The sequence below is a fragment of the Heterocephalus glaber genome, unplaced genomic scaffold, assembly GCF_053883595.1.
Source record: "Heterocephalus glaber isolate CG9 unplaced genomic scaffold, H.glaber_assembly_v1.0 deba00001720, whole genome shotgun sequence".
NCBI classification, from domain to species: domain Eukaryota; kingdom Metazoa; phylum Chordata; class Mammalia; order Rodentia; family Bathyergidae; genus Heterocephalus; species Heterocephalus glaber.
This window is the reverse complement of record NW_028258433.1, coordinates 2,218,686-2,239,247: the sequence shown is the minus strand read 5'-3', so window position 1 is coordinate 2,239,247 and position 20,562 is coordinate 2,218,686. Positions and strand designations below refer to the sequence as shown.

The following is a 20,562-nucleotide window of genomic DNA, read 5'->3' as shown; positions in this document are numbered from 1 at the left end:
TATAAACAAAACAAAACAACAATTTGGGAATTACTGAAAAGTCTAAAGAGAAAACATAGATTTCCTTCCAGCAGAAATAAACAGTACTGTATTAGGGGCTTCAGTATATTCTTTCAATCTTCTTAATATTCATACATACATTCTTTTCAAACCACGCATCCTTCTGAAAATAGGCTGAGGCAGGAGGACACAAAGTTGGAGCCTAGCTGGGGCAACTGAGTCAGCCTCTGTATCAAAATTTTAAAAGGGCTGGGGTCCACTGGGTGTGGAGCTCTGTGCAAAGGTCCTAGGCTCAGTCCTGTCTCACTTATTTTCTCATTGCTGGGACACAATACCCAGCACCCACAACTTCAAGGAGAGGTTTACTTTGGCTCACAATTTCAGTCCAGGGCTGGTGGGCTCCAAGGAAGAAACGGCATGTGGAAAGGCCTGCGTGGAGGACAGCCACTCCCATCATGAAAGCCCAGAACCACAGAGAGGAAGGAGGAGTCAGAGACAAGAACACACTCTTTCAGGCCACACCCCCAGAGACCCCACTTCCCAGCAGGGCCACCTCCTTACAGCACATTTGGCTACCAGGATCTTCAGTGGATGAGTCCTCTGACGAGGACAGCTCCCCTACGAGACAGTCACCTTTCAAACACGTGAAGCTTTGGGGAGACATTTTACACTTGACCTTACCCAAAAGGCTGAGAAATGAGGGGAGACATTTTAGATCTAAGTCATAACAAATCCCCAGTGCTGCAAACAAACAAAAAACCCAACTCACAGAGGACTGGGATGTGCACTTGTGTTTCCAACTACTCAGGAGGCTGAGACAGCAGGATCATTGGAGTTCAGGAATTTGAGACTAGCTTGGGCCACATAGTGAAAACCTCTCAAAATAAATGAAAGAAGGGCCGGGGATTTAGCTCAGTGGCACTGCGCCTGCCTTGAAAGCGCAAGGTCCTGAGTTCGATCTCCAGTACCAAAAGAAAGAAAGAGAGGGAGGAAAGAAGAAAAACAAAAATAACCAAAAACCAAAATTTAATTAACTCAGCCCCTCTCATTGGACATCTTTGTTGTTTCCATATTATAAATAATGCTACAGTCGACATTCTTATTCACACTTTTGTGTTTTTTATTTATTTCTGATTATTTTCCAGATATTTCCTAAAAGCAAACTCATGGCCTAATCAAAGGTCATGAGTGGTTTCGAGGCAGAGTCTGTTTCTGAAAGTGACTACCCACTTGCTGGTAGTACTCGTGTTAGAAGAGACAAAATTGTGCTGCCTCCTTCCTCCTTCCTCGTTTCCGTTCTTGGAAGTCAAAAGATAGCCTCAGGACAATCATCAACAGCCACTTTCAGCAAAACCAGGCTCAGATTCTGTTGACTTCTTCCCTTCTAATACTTTCTGTTAGTTGTGGGGATTGAACCCAAGGCCTGTGCAAGCTAAGCAAGTGTTCTAGGCTGAGCTACACCTCCTCCCCTTTTTGTTTGTTTACTTGTTTTTTGCAGAGTTTATTTGTGTGTGTTTATTAAACAAAAAGGTGCTGAGTCTTTAGTACCCTGGGTGGTGAGGCTGTCTGGGGCTGTCTTGCTCTGTGTTGGCAGTGACTCCTGCACTGAGGCAGATCAGACTTGGGATAGCTACCCCAGGTGCAGAAGCAGGCTCTTGGGGCTGTCAGGAACTCTCTCTGAAGATCCGGGAAACTGGAGGCATCTTCAGTGCCTCTCCTGGAGGTCCCTGGCTGGGGACGCGCCTCTTGCCTGGGGCTGTCCAGGGTCGGCCAGGCACTGCTTTCCCCATCCTCAGGATTCCTCTGGGCCAACACGGGCCTGAGGGGCTGGCAGTGGCCTCCTTGCTCTGCCGGGGAACTTGGCTGCCCCCCCTGGGTGTCCACATCTCTCTGCCTGCTGCTCTCTGTCTCATTCAATCAGCTTAGCACCTGCACTTGTCAGTTAGGGCCGATGTCACCCTGGCCAAAAAGCGGACTTCTTTACTACTATTGCTCTGATCTAGCATTTTGCAAACTACAGGGCCCACTAGATGGGTTGGGAAGTATATATAAAATATTAAAGAAAAAAGTCAGAGTCCTTCACAACATTAGTAGGTATTGTTTCATGATTTTTTTTTTCTTTTCTTTTTTTTAAAACAGAATCTCACTGTATAGTTCATGTTGGGCCTGAACTCACTGTGTAGCCCAGGCTGGCCTCAAACTTTCGGCAATATTCCTGTCTCCCTCTGGGTGCTGGGACTACAGGTGTGCATCACCACACCTGGGTAACAGTTTTTTGGGGTTTTTTCTCCAAATTTTATATGTGCAAAACATTTGGATCCTACTGAGAAACCTCGAAGGCCAAGGCTATAAACTGCATTTCAAACTCATGTCAGAATTCCCATAGATACACAAGGCATATTTGGGTGGAGAAATGTGATCCATTTCTTATATTATTTGCCAGGCTAATAATTGCAAGGTCATGAGGCTTAGTGGAGAAAAATGTTAGCTTTAGAGTCAGAACTGGGTCAATACTGTCACTCTCTCACTAGCTGTGTGATCTTGGACAATTTAAGGGATCTCTCTGAGCCTGCTTAGCATTATCTGTAGAAGAAAAGTAAGCATCCTGACCTCATAGGATCACCGTGAAGAAGAAATGAAATATCTGTGTTTAGTGCTTAGCTCACACAAGGTGCAGATAAATAAAGGTTATTTTCTAGTCTTGCCTGGGCCATAAGAACAATCAGATTTTGTGGGTAAGAGTCGGGTACAGTGCTCAAGGGATGGTGGCAACTGTGGCAAACTACAAAACACATCCTCCCAAGGGGAGGCGATACCTCTCCACTTTACAAAATCACAGCCCTGTGGATCAAACTTATCAGATCTCTGAATTTTCAAAAGAAGCCAGTATCTGGATATTTTGGTGACGTGAAAATTTCCAACTTTTTAACACTGTGTTAGCCAAATGAAATGTGTGTGAGTCAGATCACTGTGCAATCTGACCTTTGGTGACTCAACTTTATTCCTTGTCACCCCAGGCTCCTGAAAAACTTCTCCAAGTATCCCTAGAAAGTGTTTCTCTGGTAGTAAGGCATCTCAGATACTAGGCAAACATTCTGGCACTGACCTACATCCTCAGCCCTAGGAAGTGCTCTTTTAAGATTACTATTTTTTAGCAAAAAATATACCTTAAGATTATGTAACTACACTAATAGGTGGAATTCCCACCTAACAAAAGAAGGGCCACTGTTTTCACACAGTGTTAAACACCATGACACCAGGAAGGAACTGGGAAAAATTGGCACGTAGGTAGTATTCCCTTGTCCCTTGCTTTGTCTGTTTGGTTAACCAAAACCACACATAAAGACATTTATTCCTTTTTAAGAAATGGCTTCATTGAGACATAATTTATCCACCATACAATTTACCCACTTAAAGTATACAATTCAATGGTTTGGGGCATATTCACAGGGTTGTGCCGCCACTACTGCATTCTAATCTTAGAACATTTTTGTTCCTCTAAAAGAAATCCCATGTCCATTAGCAGGCACTCTCCTTTCCCCCAAACCCTGGCAACCTCTAATGTACTTTCTGTCTTTATAAAATTCCCTATTATGGCCGAGCATGGTGGCCCATGCCTATAATCACTCTGGGAGCTGAAGCAGGAGAATCCCAAGTTCAAGCCCAGCCTGAACAATTTAGCAAGATCCTGTCTCAGAATAACAACAAAATTTTTTTTTTTTTTTTTTGGTACTAGGGATCAAACTTGGGACCTTGCGCTTGCGAGATAGGCGCCAGAACCACTGAGCTAAATCCCCGGCCCCCCCCCAAAAATTTTTTGTAAAGAGGACTGGGAATGTAATTCAGTGCTAAGACCAAAAGTGGCCTTTTTTACTGCTGGCTTTTTTCATTTAGCATGCTTCATCCGTGGATGCAGCACGTCAGTACTTCATTCTTCTTTATTGTCATGTATTATGTACTGTCACATAATATTTATGCATATAGATATACCACATTTTATTTATCTACCCTTCTATTGATGGAAAAGTGGCTTGTTTCTACATTTTGGCTGTTGTAAGTCAAGCTGCTAGGAACAATCATGTACAAGTTTTGTTTTGTTTTGTGGTACAGTACTGGGGATTGTACCTAGGGCCTTCTTGCCAAGCTATATCACCAGTCCTTTCTATTTTGTTTTGAGATGGGCTCTTGCTAAGAATCTAAGTTTCCCAGGCTGTCCTTGAACTTGTGATTCGCCTGCCTCGGCCTCCCAGAGTGCTGGATTTAAGCTTGGGCCACTACTCCTGGTTTATGTACAAGGTTTTGCACGGACATGTTTTTGCTTCTCATGGTTATGTGCCTGTGAGGAGAATCAGTGGTCATGTGGTAATTCTCTATGTTTAAGCTGTTGAGGGTCATCCAGTTTTCCAAAGCGCCTGTACCATTCTGCACCCCACCAGCAGCATTTGCTACACGACCTCCACCTTTTTTCCCATAGGCTCACCCATACTTACTAGTGACTGTCTTTTTCATACAGCCATCCTCATGGGTGTTCAAAAAGACATTTGTTTGGAAAGTGTGCTGTACTCTTAATAAGAAAGCTGGATTTGATCAAGTCGATGTCGTTCCTAAGGTTAAGATCTAACAGAGTATGCTTTCCTGAATTTAGATCACCATTTTGTACACGTTTACTAACGATTTTCCCCCACTTGGTGAGCACCATTCTCTGACTGGAGAACAGTCCTCTTATCAAGGGAAGATATATTTTCTCCCTTAATAACCAGTGAAATGTGCCAATTCTAGAGACATCATTGGTATGTTAGCTTCTGCATCTTCTCTGCCTTAGCCAGCGATGCTGCCCACAGCCAAAGCCACAGACCATCCCCCACCCTCAACCCCCATCCCCTACTCCCAAGCCCACCCCTGCCCCAGGGGACAGCCACAGGTGACAGAAAATCCCGAAAGGGTCTAGAAAAAAAGGGTCACACAGCCAGCTGGAGGGGTTCTTCCTCGCAGGCCAACAGGCGCCCTAGCATTGTTCCCTTCTGTTCTGGTCTTTCTTTGTGCCTGTTCATTTAGTCACGGGACATCCTTTCAAGTCAGATAAGGTAGCAATAGGCCTAAGGAAGTGTTGGCGACAATGCCAAGCACAGATCTTGCCACCTGCCGAAGGCCTGTGCCCGGCGAGGGGAGATGGGGATGGGGATGGGGGACTCAGCACCCTCTGTTCTAGCCAGGGGTTCACAATTACTCTTTTACTCCTTCTCTTCCCTCCTGGGATCTAAGCATTAAGGACTTTCTAAATCAGACAGCAGGAAAATAGGGTAAAAGTAAATGTTAGGACACTGAGATTGACTGTAGATGCTAATTGCATGTCATTCTTAGACATTAAAGAGTTTACAAACTAGGTGTGGTGGCACACTTTGGGAGACCGAAGCAGCATGGAAAATTTGAATCCAGCCTGGGAAATTTAACAAAATTCTGTTTCAAAACAAAAATTAATAAAGGTTTAGCCAGGTGTGGTGATGCACACCCGCAATCCCAGTACTGGGGAGGCTAACGCAGGAGAATCACTGAATTTGTGGCCAGCCTTGGTTACATGGTGAATTGAAGGCCAGCTGCATCTATCTACACAGAGAGACCCTGTCTCAAAAAAACCAAAAAAGAAAAGAATAAGAATAAAATTTTTAGAAAGAAAGAAGAAAAACTGACCCTTTTGCAAAAGGAGACAAGAGAATTAACACAGCTCGATGTAGGATTCAGTGCAGGATGGAGGAATCATTATCCTTCAGGCAACAAAAAGACATACTCCAAGTCTATACTTTGTATTTTTCACCGTAGTGTAAGTTTCCAAAGCCTATTGGAAGCAACCTTTGAGCAGATGTTCTTATAGCTTTCTGTAGTAAATGCTAAGTTGGTGTGTCATAGTTCATAGCTGATGTGATATCTAACAATGTCAGCCTTTTCCTAGTTGGGAAGTAGTATACACAGTGATGCCTCAGTTCCCAAACTTAATTCATTCCACGATTCTGGAAAAGATGGCCATGTTTGTGTTTGTGTGGGAAAGATGGTCTTGGTAGTGTTTGTCACCCAATGCAGAGTTTGCAAACAAACACAAAATTTTGCCAAACACTTCTGTTTGCAAACAAAGTGATTGGTGAACCAAGGTAGCACTGTACTAAAATAGTATGTGTTTATTTACATTTGAGAGTCCATCCCAGGCTCCACTTCCACTTCTAAGTTATATGAATGAGGTACAATTAAAACCTGTCCTTAATCTCAATGTCCTAACATTTACTTTTATTTATTTATTTATTTATTTATTTATTCATTTATTTATTTTGAGACAGGGTCTCACTATGTAGTTCAGGCTGGCCTTGTACTCACTATGTAGCCCAGACTGGCCTTGACCTCTTCAGCCTCCCAAGTGCCAGGATCATAGCCGGGTGCCACCATGCCTGGCTTTACTTATACTTATTATTCTATTTTCCTGCCTGCTGATCTAAAAAAACTCAAATACTTGGACCCTAGGATAGAGAAGGATGAAACTTGAAAATAAGTTTTCCCTCCCTTCTTCCCTCCCTCCCTCTTTCTCTCAGACAGGGTCTCACTACATAGCTATTGCTGAGGCTGGCACTGAACTTCCCATCCTCCCTCTGCAAGTGTCCAAATGCTGGGATTACATTCATGTGCCATTATGACTGTTTTGCAATAAGTACTCTTTCAGCTATTAATTCATTTAATTCAGTAGACTCAATTTGAGCATGGCTATACCCAGGCCCTGTTCTAGATGCTTCAGATACAAAGACATGATAGGGTTCTTGCCTTTTTGTGTTTTGTTGTACTTTTTTGTGTGTGTGTGCCAGGGATCAAACTCAGGACCTTGTGCTTTCAAGGCAGGTGGCAAAACCACTGAGCTAAATCCCTGGCTCTTCTTTTACTTTTTGAGACATGGTCTCACTATTCCAGGCTGGCCTTGAATTCATAGCCTATGCTGGCCATGAACTCCCAGCAATCCTCCTGTCTCAGCCTTGGGAGTGCTAGGGTCACAGGCGTGCACCATCATGCCCAGATAGGGTCCTTGCCATTAGGTAGTGCAGTATAATGGAACAAGCAGACACATAACTGGGTAATTTCAAATATGAGTGCAGTAACTGCTGTACAGAATAAAGTGAGATTGCCAAAGCGAGGCACTTCACCTATCTTAGAGGGGTCAAAGAAGGGCCTAAACCGTGTTAAGGAAGATCTATAACACGGTTGGCTAGATTGGGTCAAACAGAGGGTGTTCAGACTTTTTCTATTAGATAACTTTTTAATTTGGGGATAAAACATTCAGAAACTCTAAAGTAAAAATATATATTATTTTTGGCTGATTCATGTAGAAGGAGGAAAGGGTCTAACATCATAAATGAGATCAAGGTTGTAAGAACACAGCTAGAGGTTGTAGGGTATATATTCAAATTGTCTTTCCTTTTTATGTATTTCCCCACATATAACATAGAAAAGCAAATATAAAAACTGAAATCCCTGTAAGTGGAGGTTTGTAAACTCTTCTCACCTTTATAAATAAATAAAGGAAAAAAATATATATATATATATAAATAAAGGTACCATCATCACCAAATTACAGGAAGATTAGTGCTGAGGTTAAGATTAAAGAACAAAAGCTTAACTAGATTTGCAACCACTTGCCCTCATATAAAATTACAATATGAAGAAAAAGTCAAAGTTTTCTACACTTGAGGTTTCCTAAAATACGGGATGGTAGGGGTCTCCATAATTTTAAACCTCTAAAAAAAATTCATGGCTGGGGGTGTATACCTCAGTGGTAGAACTCTGGCTTAGCATGCACAGGGCCCTAAGCTCAATTCTCAGAATTGCAAAACATTTTTTAAAATAAAATAAAAATTTAAGAAAATTCAATCTTAACAATCCTGTGTGATTGCTTCAATTGCTGAGATAAAAAAGAAGTTTTAAATTTGCCCAAGATCATACATCTAGTAAGCAGAAGATCTGGGATTTGATCCAATGGCTGCTTAATTCCGGCCCTCACCCTGTCCAAATAGAAACCTTGTGCAGGCCCATTCCCTGGCTCAACCCCCCTGTTGTTCTAGGGCAGTTAACTTATTCTGGCAGGAGTGAGCTGGAATAGACAACTGGTAGAACGAGGGGCTGGACCCATGTAAATATAGTACTGGGAAATACTGACAGTGCCACGCTCAAATGGAAACCATTTGATTTCGATATCATGGAGGCTGCTGAAAGTATCTTAATCATCCTCATAAATATTTTATAATATAAGGGATTAAGAAGGTAAAACAGGGTTGAATTAAATATATAAATTTAACTAAAGTATGAAATTTGATTAATAGAGGGAAGTAGAAAAGAGTAAATATATGAAAATAACAGTGCTGTGCATGACATCAGTTTATAGTTTTATATATTCTTTAATACTATTGTATTTTTCATTTGCATGTGGGCTGCATTTGCTAAGACTGTAATCCCAATAGTGTATTTAAAGGGAGGAATAAACAAATAGTTTAATATATTTGAGCAAATAATTAGGTTATGGATGATTAGAAATGATGTGAAAATCAAACTAACACAATGTAGGTGATTTAAATTTGATCTATTACATTTGGAGATATTGGTTGAAGTTTATAAAATGCCATTAGAGAGTGAAGAAAGGGGAAGGAAGTCTATTATAACTGAATAGGGGTGTGGTTTCTCCATGCTAAAAAGAACAGATAGGAATTTTATAAAGGGCTGATGTAAGTGGTTAGTTTCCCTAACAGGCCATTACAGCTAGCTAGCATGTTTTCTCTACAGAAGTCAGTATGTCTATTTATATCAGTTACTTGGTGTTAAAGAAACCACTGCCTGTGGACTGGGTATATGCATTCTCTGCCTGCATCTAATCCTTGGGTTAACAATATATCTAAACTCCTGTAATCCTAGAGCAATTATACGGATGCACTAAGTGGTGTGATCGGAGGGAAAGATAGCATCACAAGGATTCGTTTGATTATAACAGTAATGCACACCAAGTCAAATAAAATAGTCAAACAGTTAAAAATAGGGTCTCTAATGAATTTGCTAATTCTAGCAGGTCCCCACAAATATTTCCTGACAGAGGACCCTATATCAAAACCAAGTGGCTGTGCTTTAATTACATGGAATAATTATTTGATTTTTCAGGAAGTTAAAACAGTGCTTTGTATTTAAATAAAAAGTTCTAGACATGCTTTGAAACTCGATCAAACCAAGAAAAAGGGCGAAATCAAATGCCTGCTCAATGATTCAGGAATTCGGCTGCTCAACAAGCCTGAAGCGATGGCTCATGACCCCAGAAAAGGGGTATTTTAACCCTGGCTGGCTGGATCCTATGGCTTTCTTAGAGAAGCCCTGCCTTTCCAGAGACCTAAAGTGAAATGCAGCCATAGGCCGGTGAGGGGCTCGAGACTCGGCAGCCTTCGCCCCTCTGCACTAGCAGAGACCCCAGTTTTCGGGGGACAGGGTCTCATATTGTGGCCCGCAATTCTGAAGGTCTATTAAAAGCCTGGGGCCTCTAATCTCAACGGCTTTGGGCATGAGTATGGGGTAGGAAGGGGGGGTAGGCCTGTGAGTGTCCCTTTTGCCTGAGGAGTTGGAGACACTTGTGGAAAAGTCAGGCCCTTTTCGCTCCGGCGGCCGCTCCGGTATGGGGCTGGCTTGGGTTAGACACATGCACATATACACCATAGAGCTCTGCTTTCCCGTAGCAGCTGCTGCCTCTGCCTCTGCCTCTCCCGCCTCAGCCTCTTTGCCCGGCATACACACACATTCAGATTTGCGCGCTGTTTCAATCCTTGATGACGTGTCCCCGGAGACAGCCAATAGCAAGCGGGCTCTGGTCAGGACAATGGGAGGTATCGGGCCAATGAGCGAGCCCCGTGAGTTGGCGGTAGCCAATAGGAGCCGCGCTGGCTGGAGAGTAATGTTACAGAGCGGAGAGAGTGAGGAGGCTGCGTCTGGCTCCCGCTCTCACAGCCATTGCAGTACATTGAGCTCCATAGAGACAGCGCCGGGGCAAGTGAGAGCCGGACGGGCACTGGGCGACTCTGTGCCTCGCTGAGGGTGAGTCTGGGGCAACGCCGCGGCGGGGAGAACGCCTCCGGCAGCTCCCCAGCCCGCGCGGCAGCCGAATCCCCGCGGCCGGGAGTCGGCGGGTCAGGATCCACACAAAGGCAAATGAGGGGGGACCGTGGGGGGAACTGCGCACGGAGCGAGCGTCTGCCGGGGTGCCAGGAACGCTGCCCCGCGCCAAGCCCCGGCCCACAGGCTGCCTGAGGCGCCGCAAGCCCCCGCGCCCCGCGAGTTTCCACCCCCGGCGCTGACTGGCGCAAAAAAAATTTTTTTTAATTAAAAAAATTTTGAACGTGTTTTCGGCCCCTGGGCCGAGCGTTCGGGCGGGCGGCGTGTGCGGAGCGCGGCCGGGGCGAAGGGGCGGCGGGCAGCGGGCAGCGGCGGCGCTTCCCCGGCTGCATGGGCCGCCGCCGCAGCGAGCTGGGCGCTGGTGGGGAGCGCGGCCGGGCGGCAGGCGGGGTGCCGCTGCGGGCGCGGGGCGGGTGGGCCGGGGGCGACGGTGCGGGCCCGGGCGCGGCGGCCGGGCGGGCGGCCGGGCGGCGGGGGGAGCGGCGCCGCTGCGCTCGCTGGAACATGGCTGACTCGGGCCCGGTGCTGCTGGCTGGAGAGAAAACAAGGCGGGCGGCGGGCGGCGGGCGGGGGAGCTGGGCGCAGCAGTTCCGAGGCAACTTTTTTTTTCCTCTCTCTTTTCACAGCCCCGCGTCCTCCGTGCGGGGGCGGCGGGGCGCGGGCCGCGCGGAGGGAGACGGGGAGCGGTGGCGGCCGCCGGGGGGAGGGGAGGAGGGAGCCGGCGCGCGCCCCCGCCCCTCCCCCGGCCGTCATGGCGAGTGTGTGCGCCAGAGCGCGGCGCCCCGCCCGCACACTCACACGCTCACACACACGCGCGCACACACACACACATACACACACACACAAAGGGAAGGAGCCATGTTCGCGCTCGCTCTCGCGCTCGCCCTCGCGGCGGCGGCGGCGGCGGCGCAGGCGGGGAAGACGCGCAGCGGCCATTCCGTGCGCCGGCCCGGTGGCCGCGGGCGGAGCCAGCCCCCATTTCGAGCGGGGCTTCTCCCTGCGCAGCGCCTGACAAAATGGGGGCGGCGGCGCGGGCCGGGGCCTTCCGGGCGCACGTGGCGGCCTCGGGCCTGTGGGCCGCGCCGCGGCTCCCTCAGCGGGCCGCGCTGTGGGGGCGGACAGCGGCCCCGGCGCCCGAGGCGCCCCAACTTTCCCAGGTCCCGAAAATCCTCCTCCGCGGGGGGAAGGGAGCCGCCGTGCGGCCAGCAGGAGTGGCTTTTGTCCCTCATCCTTGTTTACTCGGAGAAACTTCAGACCGGACGTGTTTAGTCAGAACTGAAACAGAGCTCAGGGCCAGAGCGATAGGAAGCGAGGCTGCCCTGCCCCGCCGCGCGCCGCCTCCCCCGGCCTGGCTTCCGAGCCCGAGCGGGCGGTGCCTCCCCTGGAGCAAAGTTTTACGCAGAGACGATTTTTTTTAAAGTAATTAGGGAAACTTTAGATACACGGTGTTTTTTTGGTTTTTTGGCCTATAATTCAGAAGGTCTACTTAGGCTCTTTACTCCTTGTCTAGTGCAAATCCACGCCTGAAGTATTTTGTTTTTGAGCCTTTGGCTTTGTTTAAAAAGGTGGTGTAAATCTTAAGAATTGTTTAAATGACCGGTTGGGTATTTAGAACAGACATGGCAGATGCCTAACGAATATTTCTGAGAACACCATGTCTACACTTTTGGAGAGCCCGTTGAGGGACACCCTCCCCCTCTTTCTTTTTTTTTGCTTGGTGTAGCCAGTTCTGGGAATTGTGTATTTTGCCACGTTCTTGTCTAGTTTTATGAGAAGTTAATGTCACTGCTGTGCTAATAACCGAGTACCTTGGTTTTTGTTCACTCCTTAAGCAGTTTAAGCTCTTACATGCTGTACTTTTATTGGTAACATCACTTTTTCTTTTTTTAAGAAAACAAGTAAACATGGGCAAAGGAGATCCTAAGAAGCCGAGAGGCAAAATGTCATCATATGCATTCTTTGTGCAAACTTGCCGAGAGGAGCACAAGAAGAAGCACCCAGATGCTTCCGTTAATTTCTCAGAGTTTTCTAAGAAGTGCTCAGAGAGGTGGAAGGTAAGAGGGCTTAAGACATGCTAACAAGGTAATAACTAGCTAATAATTTCCAAATTAGGATGGAAAAGAAGCCTGCCTGTCCATTGTCCTAATGTGAGACTATTAAATGGTAAAGGATACTTCTTACTCATTTTAATGCTTTGGGATAATTAAACTTCTTACATCAATGAAGCTTATAAAATTCTCTCCTAGACCATGTCTGCTAAAGAGAAAGGAAAATTTGAAGACATGGCAAAGGCGGACAAGGCCCGTTATGAAAGAGAAATGAAAACCTATATTCCTCCTAAAGGAGAAACAAAAAAGAAGTTCAAGGATCCCAATGCACCCAAGAGGCCTCCGTAAGTACCTTTTTTTTATTTTCAGGACAAGTTTTAGAGTACAATTACAAATTTAGGAAGTCATCCTGTGAGTTTTAGAGTGTCCAAAATTTCTGAACCTAATAGTGGCTCACATTGGTATATTTAAATATTGTAAATAAAATTCCTTTTGAATACATGTGTTAGAGTATTTGAATTAATCACTTTGCCTCCTTGCCCAATATACAGTATCTCCTAAAGTAATTTTCACTCATTTCTTCAGACCTATTCTCTAAAATACTTCACAGAATATTCTTCTGGATCTCTGACTAGTGTAAGTTATTATAATTAAGCTTTGGTTGAATATTTGCACCCTGTTCAACACATGGTAGAAATTAACAGGCAGCTTATGAGTTATTAGTACTGGTTTTTTTGATCTGTTAACAATCTTAAATGAATTTCTCTTCAGTTCGGCCTTCTTCTTGTTCTGTTCTGAGTATCGCCCAAAAATCAAAGGAGAACATCCTGGCCTTTCCATTGGTGATGTTGCAAAGAAACTGGGAGAAATGTGGAATAATACTGCAGCAGATGACAAGCAGCCTTATGAGAAGAAGGCTGCCAAGCTGAAGGAAAAGTATGAAAAGGTAAGAAGTGTGTGGGTTTGCTTCAAGGTTTCTGAGTTTGAAATATAATAGTTTGTAGTATTAGCAGCTGTACCATCTTAAATCCTTTTTCATCTTTCAAAGAATTTTGAGCACCACATAAAATGTTAGTATTTTTAATATAATTTGACTTGGGCTAAGGCCATACATTTAAGCAGATTTTGTTATTCCCCAGTATTTCCAATTTCGTAAAAATGTGGTAGTTACTTTGACATAGAAATAGTTTATTTTAAAATGGTCAGGTATACAATAAGAAAAATTAGCTGAGCTAAGTACTACAATACTTAACTATGCCCTGAAACGTTTAGATTCCTTTAAACACCCCCAGAATCTCTAGCATCACTTAAGTTCATAAGATGCAGGAAAGCTGTAAGTCTTGTAATTTAAATTGAAATATTAAACACTTGAGTTTTAACTGCTTTAGTCATTCTGATAAATATCCATTGTTAAATGTTTCTTCACCTTATTGCATGTTTATTGGCAAATTACCTGTTTTTTAGGACAGTTTTGTACTGTGGATCAAGGTCTGACTGTAAACCTGTGGAATTTTTTTTGCATTCAGAAGGTGGCAGTGTCTACCCTTTAATCAGAGTTTCTGTGTTCTAGTTTAATAAAGTAGAGTTAGCATGTGATATTTAATTGTACCTCAGTGAGGCACATAACATTGGAAATACTAGACCATGGCATTTCATGAGTTAGAGATTGCTCCTTGTAATTACTGTTTTTATGTCCCTTTTTCCAAGTTCTAGTTGTGAAGGTGAGTTTCACCATGTTGGTTCTATTTCTTCCGTTACTTAACTTTTCCTACTGTTTCTTCTCCCCCTTTGGAAGGACATCGCTGCCTACCGAGCTAAAGGAAAACCTGATGCTGCAAAAAAGGGAGTTGTGAAGGCTGAAAAAAGCAAGAAAAAGAAGGAAGAGGAAGAAGATGAGGAAGATGAAGAGGATGAAGAGGAGGAAGAAGACGAAGAGGATGAAGATGAAGAAGAAGATGATGATGATGAATAAGTTGGTTCTAGCGCAGTTTTTTTTTTTCTTGTCTATAAAGCATTTAACCCCCCTGTACACAACTCACTCCTTTTAAAGAAAAAAATTGAAATGTAAGGCTGTGTAAGATTTGTTTTTAAACTGTACAGTGTCTTTTTTTGTATAGTTAACACACTACCGAATGTGTCTTTAGATAGCCCTGTCCTGGTGGTATTTCAATAGCCACTAACCTTGCCTGGTACAGTATGGGGGTTGTAAATTGGCATGGAAATTTAAAGCAGGTTCTTGTTGGTGCACAGCACAAATTAGTTATATATGGGGACGGTAGTTTTTCATCTTCAGTTGTCTCTGATGCAGCTTATACGAAATGTTGTTCTGTTAACTGAATACCACTCTGTAATTGCAAAAAAAAAGTTGCAGCTGTTTTGTTGACATTCTGAATGCTTCTAAGTAAATACAATTTTTTTTATTAGTATTGTTGTCCTTTTCATAGGTCTGAAATTTTTCTTGAAGGGAAGCTATAGTCTTTTGCTTTTGCCCATTTTGGTTCACATGAATTATTAGAGTATTTATCTTTTCATATAGTTAGTGGATGCAAAGCTTCTGTCTACACACCCTGCATATCATGATGAGGGTAATAAAAGTCAAACTGAGAACATTTTCATCTATAAAACAACCTCCAAAATCTCAATCAGTTGATAAATTTTACATAGCCCTTTGTAAAGTGAAGAGTAACCAGTTCTACTCACAGCATGGGATTATTAGAATCAAGCAATCTGAAAGTCTGTCCTTGAAGGACTGATAGAAAAATATGTTCTACTCTTTACATGAAGACTCTTAACTCCCATTACCATGTAATGGCAGTTATATTATGCATTTCCCACATTAAAGGAGACCTGAGAATGTATCCCCAAAAGCGTGAGCTTAAAATACAAGACTCATATTAAATTTTTTGTTGACAGTCATAGTGAAGGCCATGGAAGTGCTGGCTGTATATGCCTTTACCCATTTAGCTAAATATGGACTGCTCAGGAAACTTAACTCCAGTAACAGTATTTTTAATTAATTGGGTCAGCTTTTAAAATTATGCCACAAATTGGAAAGGGGTAGATTTTCTATATTGTGGTCTGCCCTTTCACAATTTGAGTAGACATGACAAAAGAATGTGAGCTTCACATCTTTGAATTAACCAATCTATTTGAGTTTTTGTTTAGAAAATCCAAACTCATTAGAGTCATGTTTATCTGCTTAGCAGTTTAGGGAACAATTTGGCAATTTTGTGGTTTTTGAGATTATCTTAAAGTGCCAGTGTTCTAAAATAGCGTTCTTGTAATTTTACACGCTTTTGTGATGGAGTGCTGTTTTGTTATATAATTTTGACTTGGTTCTTTCCATTTGCATTTGTTTATGTAATTTCAGGAGGAATACTGAACATTGAGTCCTGGATGATACTAATAAACTAATAATTGCAGAGGTTTTAAATATTAGTTAAATGGCTTTCACTTGAGAATTTAAGATTTTGTTCAATTGCTTCCAATAATACAGTACCTCCTAGCAACACCTTTTAAACAAGTATAAGAGCTGGCAAAGTTTTTCCTTTCAAAAATACTTTATGCTTATAAATAGGTTAATGGGCTGATAAAAACAGGTTTTGTCAAAACATTCCAAATGAGCTCAGAAAGATCCTATATATATAAATGAAAAAACTAATTTTACTTTCAGGGCCTTAAAATTTTTCTAAGGCAAGACATGTAAGTGAGCTGGGTGTGGTAGTACACAGCTGTAATCTCAGCCCTAGGGAGGCTGAGGCAAGAGGATCCAGGAAGGCCAGCCTGAACTGCATAGACCCTGTCTCCAAAAAAAAAGGACACATTTAAGTGAAAATCAGGGTTGGTGATTATAAATCAAAGATATGTCTTCTAAGCCAAATGAGGAACCTCAATTGAACGGCTGCAGTTTCAAAAATTATCAGATTTTTAGTTAAGGGAAATGAAAGATCATTTGCTCATCTGATTCAGATGGAAGTTTACTATTGTGGAAGCACGGATGTCAAACATGTACTGCTAAGTCTAATCCAGTTAAAAATTCTGCCTCAAGGGACCTTTCTAACTTCTGTGGGTGTGTCATGGGAACTGTCTAAGATGTTGAGAATGGAGAAAGTGGCTTAGAGTTAATTGTATAACCAGGCTTCAGATCCTGACAGAAATGATAAAAAATCCTTTCAAATCTGAGAACTAATGAGCTGTGTAGTGTCCAGGCAGTATCCCCCGGAACCTTGATACTTCGAGTCCAAAATTCAAGTAAGCCAATTACTTAAGATAATTCAGTGCAAAATCTTGTTAAAACGTGGAAATGACTTAAATTTTATATTTTGGAGTATTGTGGGTTGAACACAGGGTCATTGCCTGAGCTACATTCCCAGCTCTTAGTTTTTTAAAGTTTGAGACAGGGCCTTGCCAAGTTGCCCATGCTGGCCTTGACCTTGTAATCCTTCTGCTTTGGCCTCCCACATTGCTAGGATTATAGGCATGTGTTCACCACACTGGCTGAAAATGACTAATTGAAAAAGCACTATTTTAATAAGGAACTATTTTAATGTCTAGAGATGGTTACAGCACAGTAGTTTTAAGAATTTTTAACTTCAAGAAGAAACTGCCAGGTGTGATAGTGCATGTCTATAATCCCAGCACTTGGGAGGCTTAGGCAGGAGGATTGCCGCATGTTTGAGGCCAGCCTGAACTACACTGACTGTCTCAAAAAAAAAAGAAAATGAAATTTTAATATTAGGTTCTCTTAAAAATCATGGCATATAGTTAATTCCATCCTGATTCAGTTGTGTGAAGGTTGAAAACGATTGCTGATTAGTTGCTGTAATTCTGATGATCTTCCATCAAAATGTTGACAATTGTCAATTTTCTTAGAGTGAAATCTGGAACTCTTGTGTGCTCTGTGTACCCCAGGGGTAAGGATTAAAAGATAGGAAAAGTACCTGTATGATAGTAGCCATCAACAGCTCTTTTCCTCACTACCTAGGGAAACAATATACTCGTGTTTTTGCATTATACTGATAACTGCACCAGAGAGGAAAGTAGTGATTTTTGAATGACAACCAACCAATACCTTGTTGGGCATCACGTGGTCTATGATAAGAGCACACATCTGCTTGGTACAATGTACTTGAAAGGTTTTTTTTTTTTCAATACCACTATGGTATTACTGCAGATATGGACGCATCAAACAGCTTAAATCTTAAACCCTAAGTGTGAACACACTAGCTAGTAATTGGCGATTGTGATAATAGATTTATGCTTGTCACTTGCAACTGACCCTTGAAATACCCTTTAATAGTACATGAAAGCTAGAAAAGGGTTTGGGTTGCTATTCAACAAGAAGCAAGGTAGTTCATTTTCTTGTCCCCTTCCAGTAGCAAAGCAGTACTCACATTTGCCACAGCTTAGGAAATTCCCTGGGTTTCAGCCAACTTGCTCCCTAGAGTAATGAGGCAAAATGTTGCTCTGTTCTAGGAATGCTGCTGTTTCACGATCCACTGTAGCAAGAAATACATGCCACACAACACAGAATGACACAGGAATAACTTGATAGCCACACTTCTGGGAGGTTTCAGACCTAAATAGATGCTGTCTGCCAGAAGGAAATGGACTCACTGGAGCCTTTAGGCCTGTCCATGGTTTGGCCCTTTGGTAGCTGAGTTTACTGGGCATCCACTGACGAGGAGAACGTAATAAAGACCTGGAATAATAGAAGGATAAGCCTGTAAGTGAACATGAGTTGGTGGAAAACTGAACTTTAATACTGGGAAATCAGTTGGTTGTGGGTGTAGCACAGTGGTAGAGTGGGTGCTTAGCATACTTGAGGTCCTGGATTTAATCCCCAGCACAAAAAAATGAGTGAAAAGTGGCTTTGCAACATCCTTATAAATTTCATGATGTATTTTTTTCTTTTTGGTTGCATAATTTAGTCATAACATTCCATAGTGTGATGCTCTATAATAACCTGTTCATTCTCTTTTTCTCTACTTTTTGCTATTTCTAACAATACCTAAGTGAACATCTGTACATTACTCTCAGGCATGTGTAGATCTTTAGGATAAACCTTGAAAGAGTCCAAAGATAACTTGCATTTCATATTCTGGCAGCTACGTATTCATAAACTAACCCACTCAAGAGGTAATATTTATATTGTGAAATATTTTAATGATTTTATAATGAATCAGAGTTTTTACTGGTTATTCTTTGGCTCCATGGGGAAAAAGATTTGAATTTTAAGAGAAGGCTGAAATACTGTCGTTTGTCCAGAGCTACCTGATCACGAAACACAGAACTGAAAGATGGTTGGGCTAGCTACTATTTCTCTAAAAGGTTACTACAGTATCTAAATGTTTGATCCCTTACGTGAGAATGAGGAGCTTCCTTCACATTTTGGCATCCTCTATCTTAAGTGGAAGTTTCTGGTCATTTTTCAATTTCGGGAGGACCTTTTCTAACAGAGATTGTGTGTCATTCTTACAGAAGCTATGTCCACATTTTGGAAAAGAATTTTTTAACAAAGTTTAGCCAAAGGATGAGAAATCAAGCTGTGTGTGTGCGCGCGCTCACTGAAGTCCAGGCATTAGGAGACAGGTTATTTGGAGAGGTGGACTGGATCCTGCACTGTGGCCTTAAACATGGTAAAGTTCACCAGTGCTTCATTTCTTTGCTGGGCACAGTATTTTAGGGTAAAAAAAATTCCAAATGAGTTTATGAGCATAATTGTATTTATAGGCTTTAAGAGGAATTAGGCTTAGTTCCCTAGAATTACACAGAACCTCACATTAGAAGCTTTACCATATTTTTGTTTATTGAATATCAGAGGTCATTTTATAAAGTGTTCTGAATATATAGGTATGAGAATGAAGTCCTAAACCAAAATAAGTAGCCTGTTAGGTGTGAGTGTTCCAAAAGATAGAAGAAAACAAGATGCTTAGTTACTACACCCGAGTTGCTTATATGGTGATCAGGAATGTTCAGACAGTAAGGATTTGGGGGCTCCCCAGGGCAGATATTGCACCTCCACCATTCAGATGTATACCCCACCTGCCCCCCATTCCTGCACTTGCAATTCAGGGGAGCCTGGGCCTTGCTTTCCCACCTGGGGCTTGGGTTTACTGAACAGGCTAGGCATTCCAGCTCAGAAGCAGCAAAACCAACTGAACAGCCTCCTTTCATAAGACTGACAGGAGCTGTTAGTACTTTGGAGGTCAGCAACAGAATAGTTCATGACACCAGGGTGGGGTCATACCGCGTTAGAGGTGAAGACTCGATGGGCCGTTGCTGTCCAACCTGTGCATTTTTACAGAGCAGTGGACATAGAACCACCGACAGGCAGAGGGTTGCTCCAGGACAAACTGTGTATTGAAACAATGTAGCAGAGCCGGGCTCATAGGAGGTGCAAAAAATGTGACCCTTTCCCTCCCTTTTAAATCTTCCTCCTTACCCTGCTTCTTTACCTCCTTCTCCTGCTGTGGCTACTCTGCTGTGAAGACAGCCAGCGATGGGAGTCTCCAGAGAGCTGGCACTGCTTATGTGTCTTAGAACTGCAGCATGGTCTTCCCAAAGATCACAGAAGGAAGGGTGATAGTACACGACACATGACAATGACTTCTGAAAGATGAATGAAATTTACATTCGTTGATACAAAACAAGAAAACAAAACTGTACATTTCCAGCAGTGAGAAATACGTCCTAGTTTATTTACATACATATATATATATACATATATGTGCATATATACATATGTATATGTTTTTATAATTGAGATTAGAATTACATATTGTGAAATTATATTTTTTTTCTCTTTTGCAGTGCTAGGGATTGAATCCAAAGTCTTGTGCATGTTAGGCCAGGACTCTACCAGTGAACTACATCCTCAGCCCCTAACCATTTTATGGTGAGCAATTCAGTGGCATTTACTACATTCATAATGTTCTGAAACCACCACCTCTGGTTCCAAAATATTTGTATCATTTCAAAAGAAAACCCTGTACCCAGTCCTTGATCTAGTCTGGAAATTTCATATAAACAGAATCATACAATAAGTGATTTTTATATCTATCTTCTTTTCGTTGTTCAACCATATTGTAGCGGTACTACTTTCCATTTTAAGGCTGAATAATATTCCATTTTATGTATGTAGCATAATTCCTTTATCCATTCTTCCATTGATAAACACAAATTATTTCCACCTTTTGGCTGTTGTGAATAGTGCTGTTATGAACATGCATAGACGTGTATTTGCTTGAGTCTCTGCTTGCAGTTCTTTGGGTATAATATTTAAGAGTGACCTCCTGGATCATATGGTAATTCTTATGGCTTGTGTCTAGATGTTCCCCTCAAA

General features: G+C 42.7%; 2 protein-coding genes across 10 annotated transcripts in view; one reads left to right on the top strand and one right to left on the bottom strand.

The window, feature by feature from the left end:
- Positions 1-20,562, bottom strand: part of LOC147821678 (uncharacterized) — a 96,713-nt gene that overhangs the window by 49,760 nt on the left and 26,391 nt on the right. For 2 of the 7 annotated variants that reach the window (XR_015446663.1, XM_087199523.1), the window contains 2 exons: positions 19,676-19,829; positions 17,493-17,919 (listed from right to left, as the gene is read on the bottom strand). Coding sequence is in view for 5 of the 7 variants with exons in the window: in XM_087199523.1 (XP_087055649.1) it covers positions 17,843-17,919; positions 19,676-19,829 (231 nt within the window). In the remaining 2 variants the exon portion in view is untranslated. Of the gene's footprint in view, positions 1-17,492; positions 17,920-19,662; positions 19,830-20,562 lie in introns of those variants that run through there. The other 5 variants (XM_087199520.1, XM_087199524.1, XR_015446662.1 and 2 more) reach the window with 3 other exon arrangements.
- On the top strand, positions 9,919-14,641 carry Hmgb1 (high mobility group box 1). 3 transcript variants are annotated; one of them, XM_004854784.3, is made up of 5 exons: positions 9,919-10,092; positions 12,062-12,224; positions 12,417-12,562; positions 12,990-13,164; positions 14,014-14,641. In XM_004854784.3, exons 2-5 carry the CDS (start codon positions 12,075-12,077, stop codon positions 14,188-14,190), a joined length of 648 nt encoding a protein of 215 aa, XP_004854841.1. In that variant the 5' UTR covers positions 9,919-10,092; positions 12,062-12,074; the 3' UTR covers positions 14,191-14,641. The 3 variants fall into 3 exon arrangements, with proteins under 3 accessions (XP_004854841.1, XP_087055642.1, XP_087055643.1); XM_087199516.1 differs by lacking the exon at positions 9,919-10,092 and adding an exon at positions 11,006-11,327; XM_087199517.1 differs by lacking the exon at positions 9,919-10,092 and adding an exon at positions 11,443-11,735.

Excerpts from the sequence above, each read along its gene's own strand:
- Hmgb1 (XM_087199516.1), top strand. The coding sequence starts at position 11,029 with ATGTTCGCGCTCGCTCTCGCGCTCGCCCTCGCGGCGGCGGCGGCGGCG. Across the intron at positions 12,563-12,989 it reads AATGCACCCAAGAGGCCTCC|TTCGGCCTTCTTCTTGTTCT; the intron begins GTAAGTACCTTT and ends ATTTCTCTTCAG. Across the intron at positions 13,165-14,013 it reads TGAAGGAAAAGTATGAAAAG|GACATCGCTGCCTACCGAGC; the intron begins GTAAGAAGTGTG and ends CCCCTTTGGAAG.